Raw genomic sequence first — 15,237 nt, 5'->3', positions numbered from 1 at the left:
ATCCATGTTCTCATTCTGTTTACGCCAAATTCTGACTCTACCATCTGAATGTCTCAACAGAAATCGAGACTCATCAGACCATGCAACATTTTTCCAGTCTTCAACTGTCCAATTTTGGTGAGCTCTTGCAAATTGTAGCCTCTTTTTCCTATTTGTAGTGGAGATGAGTGGTACCCGGTGGGGTCTTCTGCTGTTGTAGCCCATCCGCCTCAAGGTCGTGCGTGTTGTGGCTTCACAAATGCTTTGCCGCATACCTCGGTTGTAACGAGTGGTTATTTCAGTCAAAGTTGCTCTTCTATCAGCTTGAATCGGTCGGCCCATTCTCCTCTGACCTCTAGCATCAACAAAGCATTTTTGCCCACAGGACTGCCGCATACTGGATGTTTTTCTCTTTTCACACCGTTCTTTGTAAACCCTAGAAATGGTTGTGCGTGAAAATCCCAGTAACTGAGCAGATTGTGAAATACTCAGACCGGCCCGTCTGGCACCAACAACCGTGCCGCGCTCAAAATTGCTTAAATCACCTTTCTTTCCCATTCTGACATTCAGTTTGGAGTTCAGGAGATTGTCTTGACCAGGACCACACCCCTAAATGCATTGAAGCAACTGCCATGTGATTGGTTGATTAGATAATTGCATTAATGACAAATTGAACAGGTGTTCCTAATAATCCTTTAGGTGAGTGTACAATGTAGCAGTAAATGGAAACTCTACCGTGTGTTTACCTTTAAGAGATTGGGCGGCAGGATCTGGCCTGATCACCGCTCGAGTTTCAGGTCAAGCTCGTTCGCTGGCCGGTGGCGCCCTCTCGTGGACAGCATCTTTCCTGTAAAACAACGTAATAATTATTGATATCGATTATGTCCTACGGTTTTTTTTTTTGTTTTTTTTTCTACCATATCTGTAAAACAGTCATTACACGACAACTCGAAGTAACAAAATAAAACAAAACAAAAAGATTGCGAGAACTAGTTTTACCCGGTTCATGGGGGTTCATTATTTGGCAGGATGTAAGCCGCTGCTAACAGGAAGCCGAATAACGAGGACTCATTGAGGTGCAGGAATTGGCAAAGAGCAACGATTCCAAACATTGCTCTGTACCCTCGTTACAAATCCTCCACGATACAGGTAATACTAACAAAGTGTGACTTAAACGCATGTGAATGTTTAATAACTGTTTTTTTGTGTGCTGTCCGTGTGGGTGGCGTGTTTACCTCGTGTGGGGTTGGGCGCCTTGTATCAGAAAGGACATGGCTCAGACTGCTAACATTACTTCCCAGCCGACCAGAGTGAAATAAATAGATCTCTGTACCTGTTTGTAAGAGTAACAGCAAGGGTTTAATGTGGCGAACAGCCGGGTCAGTCTGTGTATTGGGCATCATCGTGGCTCAGGTAACTTAAATTTGCATCCCGACCGCAGCTCTAATACGCTTACAGAAGCTTTTAGGATTTAATCAGCTGGGTTATTGTGTTCCACATATATACGCACACGCACCTGGCTGTTATTTCACCTGTGAATACCTTGATCAGTCACACAGTGGAGAGGGGGAACCCAGTGGATCAGACATAAAAAAGGACTGCTTCCAATTTGTCAGTTACATTCTCAGCACTGGGGTGGAGATGGTGCAGTGGATAAGACGCATGTGTTTGTTGTGAGAGACCTGGGTTCAATTCCTCACTGTGACACATCCACCAGTGTGTCTCTGACCCCTAGTTGCTCTAGAGGCGTGCGACCTCTAACATAAATAGCAAATGTAAGTCACTTTGGATGAAAAGGGTCAGTTAAATGTAAACACTAAATTTACTTCCTCTTTAATTGAAACAGCCTTTGTCTTTTCATAATAATCTTTATTTATAGCACACAAAACCATGTTACAAAGTGCTTTCACGAGAGCAAAGATACTAAAACGCATAAACCAGATAACCAGATACACGGTAAAAGCAGGAAGAAACTAAAATACAGTTAAAAGAAAAATAAATAAAATCAGCTACACTCAGGAAAGGCTCTCCTATAAAAGTATGTTTTAAGAAGGGACTTAAAAGAGTTCACTGACTCAGCTGACCTGATTTCCTCGGGAGGGCTGTTCCAGAGCCTCGTGGCCCTGACTGCAAACGCTTTGTCCCCTTTAGTTTTCAGTCAAGACCTTGGGACAGACAACAGACGGGATGCGTATGGGACTAAAGTCTACACACTGAAGCATACCGGGAGTCCGTGTAATGAAGCTAAAACCGAGATGATGTGATCTTATTTCTTTGTTCTGGTCAAAGCTGTTGCCGTAATCCAGGCATACTGAGATAAAGGCATGAAAAATGGTCTCGGTGTCCTTTTCTAAAAGTTATAATTGATTGTATTTGTGATATATTTCTAAGATGGTAAAAACAGGATTGCACAAGCTTTATGGTGTGTTGCTCGAAACTTCTTTTCATATTCAGATTTTCTGCTTACTAAAAGTTTAACTAATGGAGACCACACATGTGTAAGTTGCATATTGGACCATGGTTGGCTCCAAACTAGTTCTAATGGCACTAAATCATGCTTGTAGGTACACACCTTAAACATTCCCTCTGCAGCAGATGGGAGGAGAAAACATCACAGCACAGTGAAGATCAAACATTCATGTGAAGAAACAATAAAATACTCGTTTTTTTATATAATGGCTAATGGGCACACATTCTTGAGTGGTTTTTGGATTGCAGCATCATCTTCATCCTGTTCATCTTCCTTATCACAGGAGGAACAAGCAGTCAGCCACCGGTGTATGAACTCAAGTCAGAGGCAGCTATGGTGAGTAAGATGGAGCAACACAAATGAGTGTGGGTACAATATTGAAAGGCAAAACTCACTTGTGTTTACCAAGTGGCAATGGGACAACAAGGGACAACAGTATAATCTATAGTACTTCAGTTGGTCCTCTACTTTTTACTGCTCTCCTAACGCTCCTCCTCTTTGTGCCAGTCTTCAGCGGTGGACCTCAAGACCAAGGAGGAGAAGGATGCGGAGTTGGACAGACGAATCGAAGCTTTGAGGAAGAAAAATGAAGCTCTGGTCAAGAGGTACCAGGTACGGAACGGTACATTCAGAATGTGTCTTTGTATCCACCCATCGTGTTAATGATACTAAAAGATAAGTGTTACCACTGAGGGCATTACTTATTTTTTTTATATGTAGATCTGCAATCTACAAGCCCTAATGCTCGTGTCCATGAATTGAATGAATACCAGATCATACGGTGGTACCGAAGTGTAAAAATGTCTAAAAATAAATGCACTTAATTGAAGGCTTTATGACAAAATGGATGGATTAAACGTCAATCGAGGTCTTATTCTTCTACATTTTTTCATTCCTATAGAGAGCCTAATTTAATAAAAATTTGCATTGCTTTCATCGCGTGACTTTGACCGCTGGACTACTCGTACGAGTGTTCACACACAACGGGTCAATGAGAATAAACACAACCAGCCATTACTACATCTGTATGAACCCAAAACAAACATTTTGCTGTGATTTAGTCGCAATAAACAGATCATACTTATGCTGAAATAACTACATGGTCTCTACTAGTTAGGTAACTTCGCTATGTTTCACGCACAGATGTCTCTCACCTGATGTGTTGAATCCAACGACCCCTGGTCCTTTTTATCTACACCGGGAAGCTCAGCTTCAGTAACGTTAGCTTCAGTTCAGAGAAACAGTTATGATTTCACATACGTGACTTTTGGGTTTGTAGTCTTTTTTTTAAATTATATATTTTCACAGTCTTAATTCACCTGTTTCACAACAAACTGCGATTTTCTTGACTTAAATTATCTTTTAAATTGACGTGTGTAATTCATGGCACAATTCAAACGGGATTGACTACCGTGGATATTTTTTCCTGAAATAAGGTCCCATGGTGGTCCACCGGAAGGGGAGGGGCTTAGGCTCTCTATACAATAGTTTTGGGGGACAAGCGTACAATAATTTTTGTGTTGTGGTGACCGATCCACAGTAAATACAGTTTCTCACCAATGTCTTTTTTTAAATCAAGTGTTTCCACTATCTTTCAGTCACAGCGGGCGTATCAGTGTTTAGCACCCCAGAAATCCTCAAAATCACACTGTTACGAGAATACTTAGTCACTTTCCAGTGTAAACATACAACACGCTCAGAACCTGCTTATAATTAGTCCACAAGTTTGTGTATGGGGCACCGCTTTAGTATCATCTCGCTCATTCTGTCACTTGATCAGGAAATAGAGGAAGACAAGAAGAAGGCGGAGCAGGAGGGCATTGCTGTGACGACCCCTCGCAAGCCCCGCCCCCATGAGCCGGAGACGGACAGAAGGAAGACGGAGAAAGAAAACTTAACCGTCACGGTAGAAATTTCCAAACAGACGGGGGTAAGACATGATGTGGGTCCCTTTTTAGTATTTTTATTTTTTTTATTCATGCCACCCTCCACCACAATCACACATGCACACATTGATCCCTTAAAACTAAAATATGACGCAGTGAAAATGTAAACTGACACGTCTGTCCATCTTCTGGTGTTGTTTTAGTTGGGTGATGTCTTTTATCTGGTTTATGACGATCCTGCAGACGGAGGACGGACCTTATTAACTCTGACAGATTCTCATTACTGTGCTCAGTTTACCAACCACACGCCTGTTATTCTACCCATAATGCACTGCATCAGTCCTCTGCCCACGTCTCTTGTGCCCACTCTTGTGTTACATGTGTAGGTTGGCAGTTGCTTTTGGAATAGCAGAAGTATATTTTTATTAACAAATGTAAATCCTACGAGTACAATAAGTCGCTGTTGTTTTTTTAAAACTTTTGTTTCAAAGATTTGATGGTTTGAGTTGAGAAAAAAACAGTTGGAGCCTTTATTAAAAAAACACGTTCAGCTTTACCTGCTGCATTGATGATCTCAGATAACCATTAACAGCTGTCTCTGTGACCTCCTAGTGTACAGATAAAGCTACGAGCACGTTCATGTGAAAGAGGCGGAGTTGTTTAATTACAAGCGACGTCTTCAGAGCTTCATCTCATTATGTGAAATGAGATGAAGCGGTGACACCGTCCGGTAAAAGCGCCAAGAACAAGTAATAATTAACAAGGTGAAATATAAACAATTTAATGACATAATTAGAATAAGAGCCTAGAATTTAAAAAGAGGGTACAAACACTATACTCCAAATATTAAATGTGTGGCTATAAATAATTGTGATTTATTATATATGTCTTCAGGATAGTACTTTACTTATTTGTCTGATAAACTACTATTAAAAGTTAATGCCTGATGAGGGCTATCTGACTGATATGTTGCATTTATAATCATGGGAGTGAATAAACAATGTGTTGACTGTTTTTCTAATAATACCACAGAGTTTAGTTTGTATTTCCAGTTATCACAAATTTGCCTCATGTTGTTCTGAGCCGCTGTGATGAAATAAGAGCGTAAATGCATTGACGCTTGTTAGGAATCGTGTGTGTGTGTGTGTTGGTTAACCGACCGCGTACCTTTTGCTTCTCCCATGAAAAGATTTGATTTGGCAAACGTTTCTGGTAGTGGTCTGAAAACAGAGCTGAGACGATTGCACCTGTTATAGCAACATAATGTTGTAACAGTAGATTCTGGTGGCAGACTCTTTAGACAACAAATTAAATAACACAAACAAGCTCTGCATCTGCTCCACATTTGTACTTGTCTGACTGGATATTGATTCTGGGTCAAAAGGTCAAAATTGGTTCATTAGTCCGTTAAACCTTTTCTAAAGCTTGACAACAGACTACTGATCCCTGTGCTTAAATAGCTCCTTGAAAAAGTGATTAACTGCTGCAGCATCTCCCTCTCTTGCTCATCTCAGTCTCTGAGTTCATCTTGTAGTTTTTCATAATCCATAGCCCTGATGGGGCTTTTGTACTTTTTGTATGGCGTCAATTCTTCAGATTCATACTGAAGCTGTATAAATTAAAAGGGTTTAATTCAGGACAGGAAATATTTTATTTCCCAGTTGGGTAACTGGCTGCTGTATTTTCAGAACTCAATAAACCTTAATCACTTTATTAACAGCCAAAGATAATAGAATGTGATCAAGAAATCATCTGCAAATCCACAAAACCTCAGTGGGAAAAGTGCTAGATACTAAAATCAATAAAATTGCAGTATAAATAGTACAATAGAAAATTACCTTCAGTCAATGTTTTCTGTTTATGAGATCCAAAGCAAGCATCAGCGCTGAGTAGTAAACGCTGGAACCAGCCAAATATTATGTTTATTGTTAGGGTTAATATTGCTTTCATTAACTGACTTAAAGTGTCGTCTGTAGTGTAATTACAGTGTGTTTCCTGCAGGAGAAGAGAGTTGTGAATGAATGGAAAACTGGAGCGCCTCGCGGTCGGAAGACGTCAGAGGAGAGTGAAGGCCATGGAGGGCAGAGCGACGGCCACAGGGGGCAGAGCGACGGCCACAGCCCCCCCAGGAGGACTGGGTCGGGGCGAATGGGTCGAGGAGGTCAGAGAGGAGGAGGAGGAGGAGGAAGCCGCCAGGAGAGGAGAGAATGGGAACCTAGAACACCCAGAGATGGAGAACCTGGGGAGTCAGGAGGACAGGGACGCAGAGGAGGAAGGAGAGGAAGAGGAGGAGGAGGAAGAGGAGGAGAAGGAAGGGGAGGAAGAGGGGGAGGGGGAGCGGCGGGAGATGGAGGAGATGGAGGAGGTGGAAGAGGAGGAAGAGGAGGAGGAGGAGGAGGAGGAGGAGAAGGAATGGGGACACCAGGTGGCATGGACAAGAAATCCAAGGTGAGTGCAGATGAATTACTAAACTAAGCTGCTGAACTTTATTGACTGATATGAATTAGATTGTTTTATGTAAATCTTCTGGTATACCTGTTGTGTGCGGGTTTTTATTTTGTTTTTTTTACGATGAAAGCCTGCTTCATGAGTGCACCTGAGAGGGTGTTGGCTGCATTCAGACCAACATTAGCCCTGCAGAAAACTTAAACCTGGCTCAACTTTTACCGCAAAGCAAAGCAAGGTTATCCGCCGCAGATTGCCGGTGGATATCTTTGTAACGTGAATGGCTGTTTTCTGTCTGAATGCCAGCGCTAATGTCCTGTATTTGTCAAATACTGAATTGCGATACCCCCGTGTTGTTGTTGTCGTTGTTGTTGTTTGGACAGGAATGGGAGGAGAAGAGGCGGCAGAACATTGAGAAGATGAATGAAGAAATGGAGAGAATAGCAGCATATGAGAGAGGACAGCAGGTATCCTGTTTTTGTTTTCAAGGTTGACCGTCCCTCCGTCCCATTCTCGTGAATGTGATATCTCCGAACGCCTTGAGGGAATTTCTTCGAATTTAGCACAAACGTCCACTTGGACTCAAGGATGAACTGATTTTACTCATAATTTAAGAATAAATTGTGCGATTCCAGATTTCAAAAACAAAAAACACCACATTTTTGTGTAGCTAGTACTCTATAAGAATTAGGGCTGCACAATATATTGTTTCAGCATCGTCATAGCAGGATGTGCGATGTCAAGCAAGTCCAGTTAACTCAAGCACCTCAACCTTTTTTGCTGCTTGATACATAAGGAAAACTCACACAGTTCTCATTTTGCATGACTAATCTACAACAGAAGTCTGTCTGATGTAATGCAATTTACTCTGATTTGAAATACACAGTTTGTTGCTAGTGAGTGACACACATGCACAGCGAACCACCAATCACAATATTGTTCTTGATTACTTTTTCTTACTACTAAAATAGATCATATTTCCCCTTCTCACCCCTAAAAAATGCTAGTTTGTAGTGACGTCTTATCAGTCCCTGAGTACAAATTATTAGCTTTATGAATTGTGGTTTGGGAACTAACTTGGCTTTAGTTAGGCTTAAACATTTTAACCATAGCATCTTAATGAACATAGAGGACTTGTCAAATGTGACAGAGTGTTACATTTTGAATTCCTCTCTTTAGCCGGATGCAGACAAGCCGAGCCGTAACTTCCTGGACGACCCGAGACGTTCAGGACCGGCGCCAGACATAGACCGCAAGGAGGGCAGCAGGAGACATGTACGAAACTGGGGAGGACTGGACTTTGACAACGTGAAGACAGGAGCCGAACTGGAGAAAGAGTGGACCGTGAGTCATGTCATTGTTTAAGAACTAGATTCAGGAGGTTTAGTTCTATATTAGCAACCAAACCGTGTTTGATTTTGACCTTTTTTACATGTTTATACTTCCTACTGTAGCATTATTAATTTCCCTCACCCTTCCTGTCTCTGTAGAGTCGAAGGCCTGGTCCGAAAGGGTCTGTAGACATGACCATGTCAATGACCGGCCGGGAGAGAGCAGAGTACCTGCGCTGGAAGAAGGAGCGTGAGCAGATTGACGAGGAGCGACTGGCACGCCATCGTAACGCCACAGGCCAGTGGAGACGAGAGTGGGACGCACAGAAGAATGAGAACATGTGAGAGGAGACCTCAAACTAGATTTCTGTGACGCCGCCTGAGGAAGAGCTTGAAATGCATTGCAGTCCAGAGTAGTTTGAGATTTACTTGCTCTATGGCAGCTTCAACTAACGATTATTATTATTATTAATAATAAAAAAAAAATCAACAAATTTTTTTACTTCAATCAGCAGTGCCACTGTGTTCAAGTACTGAAACAGTTCTCATGTCAAGTTTAGCGGAGATTCAAATGGATGCAGTTTAAATAATGCATGTAAAACTAAGCTGTGGTCCGACACTAAACCGGTGAGCTCAAGAATTAAACCTAAACAAAGCAAATACAGCATACGAGTGTTTAGTGATAGAAAGTGTTTGTCGTCATCTTTATTGCAACTGACAGGCGCTCAGACTGGGAGCGCTGATATCCGATGTGTATGTGTCTAACCCTGCGGCTTTTTTCACAGGTTCAAGGAGGACCCATATGCAGCTGCAGAGGGCATCGCACCCGAGCAGGGCAGCAGGAGAGGCAAGTGCAAACACACACACACACACTACTAGTGTGCTGTTGCTGTGGTTACACAACAGCTGGCAGGTCGAGGACAGCAGCAGTCCTTCAATCCACCCCCATCACATGTCACTGCTCGTCAGACATAAAGTCATTACATACACACATCATAAACACCAAACGCACATCACAGGACACGACGACACCTCCCTCCTCTAGCTGATTAAGGCCGTTATGTAAATGAGTTGATTAGGTTCGTTATGTAAATGAGTTGATTAGGTTCGTTATGTAAATGCTTGCTGTATTTCCCTGGAGTCCAGATCAACCTCTTAAGCCGCGGTTGCGCTGATCTGAGAGGTGCCTTCAGAAGGACCCCAGTTTTCCTTTTATGGACTGCTAACGTCTTTCAGTGACGGCAATGTAAAAGAAACAAGTAGATAAAAGGTCCCGACGAGTAATGCCCAAAGGAATGTCTTAAAAGTCATGACTTATCTGACCTGGAGCCAAAACTCCACCAAAAATGTTATGCTTGTGTCTGATATGTATATGTTTTAAACTGCTCTGTTGGGGATTAATTAAGTTATTAATTTGAATCTGAACACAAGCAAATATTAGTGTGCGTACATTTGGCTTTAATTAAAAACAAATGACAATTGGTTATGAAAACCGACATTAACAGCAGTAAAATTTTAGTCCTTCTGATGTTGTCTCCTGACGGTGTCAGCAGGGGAGCTTTATGGCTTAATTTTGCTCATGCATTTTCAGTTAGTCAGTCATCCGGATGATAAAATGATTTACTGCGGGACTGCGATGATCCCAGGACGTGGCTGTGCACAAATGTAACAACATCAGACGCAGAGCAGCACAACGGGTCAAAATCTGGTCGAGTGCATCTTTAATGCTGCTCTTCCTGCTGGTTATTTGGTACTTGTGCACATTCAGGGACACAACTCGATGTTAAACTATTAAAGGTAAAAAGAACAAAGGCATTTAGAGGGAATTACTAAGAAGGTTTTTTTTTTCTGTAGTAGCTCAGTGTAGGTGGAATAAAAAGGTGTCCTGACCTAAAAAATAGCACACCTGTTCTCCAGACTGGGCTTTGTTTTCTTTTTTTCTAATTTATCATCATCATAAAATAATTGCATCACAGTTTTGACTTCCACTTGATCAGGTGCAGAAATATTTTGTTTTCATTTTTATATGTGTGTAGATTTAAAGTAAGTGTTATGTAAACTGGAACTGTGTTTTGACAGGTACAGTGTCAAAATAAGGCTTTAATGCAGGAAAATAGTTAAATAATTGCAATGAATTAATTATGATAGCTTTGAGTAAAATAAAAACTGCTATGTAGACTATAAACAAAGATCGCTAAACGTTTTAAAAGGTAGAAAGACTTCATCAGACAAGAAGTGGTCAGACAGATCTTAGCAGCCTTTACGCCATTCATCTCAGTGTCTTGCATGCATTTGCCTCACTTGTGAAATGTTTTGGGTTAGAAGCAGGAATAATGATGTTTGCATGGTTATGATGTCTTTGATTTATTTCACAGACATTTGTATCTGTGTATGTGGTGAACGTACTGTAATGTGTTTGTGTCCTCTCTGCAGCCCGGGGGCGTAACTCTTGTACAGAGCCTCGGGGCCGGGCCTCAGGTTAGACCACAGCATGAGACTGAGATCTGTGTGTCTGTGTGTTGATCCGTTTGTGTGAAACGGATCAACAGCTGCTCCCAAAACCAAACTCACCCCTGACTCTTTAAAAAACAAAAACCCTTGTAGTTATCTTATCATTGCAGTCAAAATATTATTTAATTGTAGTTCTGTCTAGGGATGGGCAATAAATCAATAATGATAATTATTGCCATATAGTTTTTTTGTCTATAACAATATAACAAATCTTTGATTCATTTGAATCACGTACAAATTAGCACTTTATTTTTTCTTTTAAGATATTTATTTTTTTAAAGGGAACTAAAAAGATTTACTAATCTATTCAACTATTTTTTGAAGAAGGATTTTATCATGATAGTTCTGCATGTTTTACCGCAGACTCCACAGTTTGGTGTCAAGTGTTTGTCACGTTCTGACAATAAAGAAAAGTTTAATCACACAATTAACCATCTGGTTTCTTCAATTTTCACTCGGGAGCAAAAATCAGCCTTTAAACTTGAAAGAAATGATGATTTGACATTTATAGACTAGTATGAAACTTTTTTTTTTTTTATCGTGATAAACTTTTTGGCCATATCGCCCAGTCCTAGTTCTGGCTCACCATGTGTATGGTTTCATTTAAGGTTTCACATCCAATGTCAAATGCATAGAGAACATATCAAGTGCTTAACATTTGGCCAAACACACTATGTTTTCACAGGAAGTCCTCATTTATTTACATGTTTTCTTTCTGTCTAACGTTAGTGCCATTTTTTGGTTGTTTTTCTTTAATGGTTTTCTAATAGGTCTGTGTATTAGTCTAAAAGGCTCTTACAAAAGTGCCTTGCTCTGTGCATTAATCTCCATAGACCTAGATTTTAGCCATTTGCGTCACTAAAATCAGTTAGCTAGTACCGCGGCCGTACAGACTGAAAGTAGAGGGTTGACCTCAGAGTCCAGCCCTTCTTGGGGTTTTGCTTTGGAATTGGGTGAGCATCTGTAAGGATGTGCTAATCTTTTCCTGAGGCTGGCAGCACTTCAGAAGCTTCTTTCTGCACACACAGCAACCTCAGGATGTCAAACAGGGTTTGTAAACAGTTCTTAGTGTTTGTGTTGCCTTCCCTGAGTGCCCTGTGGGTGATGTTTGCCTCTTCTGTGGCTACATATCCACTGGAAAGTCAAATCACCAGTCGCAGTCATCAGTCAAATCTTCCATCAGTCTGTACTGTGAGAAGGTTCAAACAAAAGCGGAAGATTATTTCTAACTGCTGTTCAGTCCTGGTTTCTTTCATTTCTTTAATCCAAGTATAAAGGGAGAGTATATTATAGATTATGTCATTACACCTGCCGCACATTAAGGCCTGCACTCGGGGTGTGTGTGTGTGTGTGTGTGTGTGTTTCTTTTTTCTTTGCCATTTCTAATTTCTGGAATGACTCCAATGTCCTCTTCACGGCCCCAGGCTGCTCAGTTCAATCTCTTCATCTTCATCCTCTCTTTTCTCCTCACTGATCCCTTCATTTCTTTTGTACTTAGATGTTTCTCTTTCTGACCTTTTTTTTTAATCACATGCTCCCCTTCAAGCTCTTATCCTCCCGCCTCCTCCCCTGTTGAAGCTTTCAGTGTCTGACCTTCTCTCTCTTCTTCCCTCCCTCCTCTCCTCTCACAGCTTTCCTTAATTTTGACTGTTTTCTCATTACTTCACACCTCTGTACTTTTCTTTCCCTCTTTCTGTCTCCTTCTTCCCTCCACCAGCTGCTCGTCAGTCCTATTTCTTTCACTTTGGCTGCTTTTTATTTACTTCACCTTCCACCTATAATCATTTCCTTTCTGCGTCACATCCCTTCCATACTAGCATCTTTTCTTTCCCATCTTCTAACATGGTTCTCGGTATTGCTCTCTCATTTTCGTCCAAATCGAGTTGTCTTTCCCTCTGTTACACACAGTGACTAAAATTAAATTACTTTAACAGGGTATAAGAACTTAAGATTTTAAAACCTCAGGAGTTGATACTTGCTAATTTTTTCATCAGTTTTTTTTCTCTTCTTTTGTCGTTCCTAATCGTGATTTTTACATAAAAACAAAATCATTAAACACGTCTAAAAAAAGAACAAGGCAGTGTCGACTACGCATATTGTGTACTTGACACTTTTCATGTTGAAATTGCAGAGTCTATTCTGGCGTTCACTTGAGCACAGCATATGTTTGTGCTCTGTTTAAGCATTTGTATAATTGTAATGGTTGCCCCAGGGGGGCTTTAAAATATGTGTTTTCTGTTACACACCGCATCATCAAAGTCAGTCTTTAGCTCTTTTTATTTTCTCCTTCCCTCCCACTCTGAGCCATCCATCACCAACTAGCTAACAAAAATGCCTTTGACCTTGTCCCAGAGTTCAGATAGTCTCTGCTGCAGTTTGACACTGCAGGACAGTCGCTGTCATACAAGTCTCGACTCTGATGTTACATAAGATGTCAACTCTCAGTCTGCAGCAGCAGCAGACAGGGGCAGGAATAGACAGTTTTTTGTTTGTACTAAATACTTGTTTAGATTTCTTAAATGCATGTATTGGAGGACACCGCTCTTGGATTAATACGGTACATAGTTCGTATGACGTCAATTTTGTGCACAAAAAGTATTTGTTGTAGTTTCTTATAACTGTATGTTTTGATCTCAAATTTGGTCTTATGTATGGACTTGCTGCTAGTTAAATGAGCTTGACCACTCCGCATTTTAAGAAGCAAACTGTGAAAACAAAAAACACACGTCCATTGTCTGGCTTGTCATCTTTCAGTCCCTCTCTTCTCTGATTCACCCTACCTTAAATCAAGTATAACAAAACCTCTTGATTTACTCTCTCCATCAATATTTCCTCCAGACGACAGTAAACGCCCTCCTAAAGTGCCGACATTTGGCGACTTCTTGTCCCAGGGCACTACGCAGGGGCCACGAGGGGACCGGGGCAGAGGGAGGGGCCGAGGACAGAAACCAAGCTACAGGTAAATCTGAGCGAGATAGCCTCTCCTTTACCGTGTATCCCCAGATTGTTTCAGTTTATGCTTAACTAGGTCTACTGTACAGCTTATAGGATGCTGAAGTTGTTTCTGTAGTTCATAATCAACACCAGAGCTGTTTTATAGGAGACAGTACTGGTGTTTATAATTATTATTTTCAAGATTGATTTATTCATGGCAGTTTCTGTTTGTTGTTTCTGTTATTTGGAATCTGGTACACTGCATCAGGGGATTCTGGGTATTGGCAAGCAAACCAGTTTATTGTTTTACTCCCACTGAGTCACTGTAACATTGGATGTTTTCCATACGTATTAATGGTCTCAAATGTTGTTGCTATCATTGCAATCTAATGTTGTTGTTTTTTTTTTTGTTCTTCCTTTCATTTATAATATTCAGTAGACTCTGTAAAATGTAGTGATGTGTGTTTCTGGAGAGACTAGTATCTTTGTTTGTTAATGGTTATTTGTGAGTTTGATGTTTGCTGTGCATTGAACCTCTGACATAACTGGATGACTTTTGACAGCATGCATGACAACCGCTGGGAAGGAGACAAAGAAGAAGAGGACAAGGAAAAGGAGGACAAGACGAAGCGAGAGGAGAAGACTAAACCCGAGGAGAAGACTAAACCCAAGGAGAAGGAGGAAGAACAATCCAAACCTCCCACGGCGCAGAAGGTAAAGGGACTTTATCTGGATTAATAATGCAATCAGCCTCACCAGTATTAATGAGAGTCAAACCCACACTGGTCTCGTTTGATATATGAATTCCTTTGAAATTGCTTTAGAGTAGATAATTAATGCACTTATAACAGCTATTATCAATATTTGTTTTATTAATGGACCATATGTCTACTTGTATGACTGCTCTTATTGCTTCCCCTAGGTATTTACCCCACCGATCCAGTATGCGTTAATAGCTCTTACAACTATTATTGCTGCACTCAGTCGTATCTATTGTTACTCGTAGTTCTTGTACTTTACTGATGCTTGTATGTTTTTCTTCCAAATGTAAGTCGCTTTGGATAAAAGCACCAAATGAGTAAATGTAATGAAACAATTTGCTCGCAGTGGTGAACCCACAGAGAATTAGCCTGATGTGTTGGTTTGGTTTTTAACGGCCCGCTACTTTTCTGTTTTGGCTATCATGTATCATGGGGGGTGGTGATGGAGCACTGGATAAGACACATGCTTTTGGTGTGAGAGACCCGGGTTCAAATCCACTGTGAGAAACCAATGTGTCTCTGAGCAAGACACTTAACCCCTAGTTTCTCCAGAGGTGTGTGACCTCTGACATACAGTGGGTACGGAAAGTATTCAGAACTCTTTAAATTTTTCACTCTTTGTTTCATTGCAGCCATTTTCCAAAAATCAAAAAAGTTCATTTTATTTCTCAGTAATGTACACTCAGCACCCCATCTTGACAGAAAAAAAACAGAAATGTAGAAATTTTTGCAAATTTATTAAAAAAGAAAAACTGAAATATCACATGCTCATAAGTATTCAGACCCTTTGCTCAGTATTTAGTAGAAGCACCCTTTTGATCTAATACAGCCATGAGTCGTTTTGGGAAAGATGCAACAAGTTTTTCACATCTGGATTTGGGTATCCTCTGCCATTCCTCCTTGCAGATCCTCTCCAGTTC

At 40.9% G+C, this 15,237-nt stretch overlaps 1 protein-coding gene across 1 annotated transcript in view; it reads left to right on the top strand.

Annotated features, from left to right (window-relative positions):
* The first annotated feature begins 987 nt into the window (after window positions 1–987).
* Window positions 988–15,237, top strand: part of ccdc9 (coiled-coil domain containing 9) — a 28,643-nt gene continuing 14,393 nt past the window's right edge. Inside the window, exons 1-13 of the mRNA XM_046073739.1 lie at window positions 988–1,128; window positions 2,733–2,785; window positions 2,957–3,061; window positions 4,230–4,379; window positions 6,337–6,615; window positions 6,703–6,783; window positions 7,164–7,247; window positions 7,960–8,124; window positions 8,271–8,452; window positions 8,897–8,958; window positions 10,545–10,589; window positions 13,461–13,581; window positions 14,120–14,270. Coding sequence (XP_045929695.1) covers window positions 2,783–2,785; window positions 2,957–3,061; window positions 4,230–4,379; window positions 6,337–6,615; window positions 6,703–6,783; window positions 7,164–7,247; window positions 7,960–8,124; window positions 8,271–8,452; window positions 8,897–8,958; window positions 10,545–10,589; window positions 13,461–13,581; window positions 14,120–14,270 — 1,428 coding nt within the window. The 5' untranslated portion in view covers window positions 988–1,128; window positions 2,733–2,782. The remainder of the gene's footprint in view (window positions 1,129–2,732; window positions 2,786–2,956; window positions 3,062–4,229; window positions 4,380–6,336; window positions 6,616–6,702; window positions 6,784–7,163; window positions 7,248–7,959; window positions 8,125–8,270; window positions 8,453–8,896; window positions 8,959–10,544; window positions 10,590–13,460; window positions 13,582–14,119; window positions 14,271–15,237) is intronic.

This window comes from Micropterus dolomieu, linkage group LG17 (genome assembly GCF_021292245.1).
Source record: "Micropterus dolomieu isolate WLL.071019.BEF.003 ecotype Adirondacks linkage group LG17, ASM2129224v1, whole genome shotgun sequence".
In the NCBI taxonomy this organism is placed as follows: Eukaryota; Metazoa; Chordata; class Actinopteri; order Centrarchiformes; family Centrarchidae; genus Micropterus; species Micropterus dolomieu.
The sequence above is the reverse complement of the archived record's forward strand: the minus strand, read 5'-3'. Positions and strand labels throughout refer to the sequence as shown.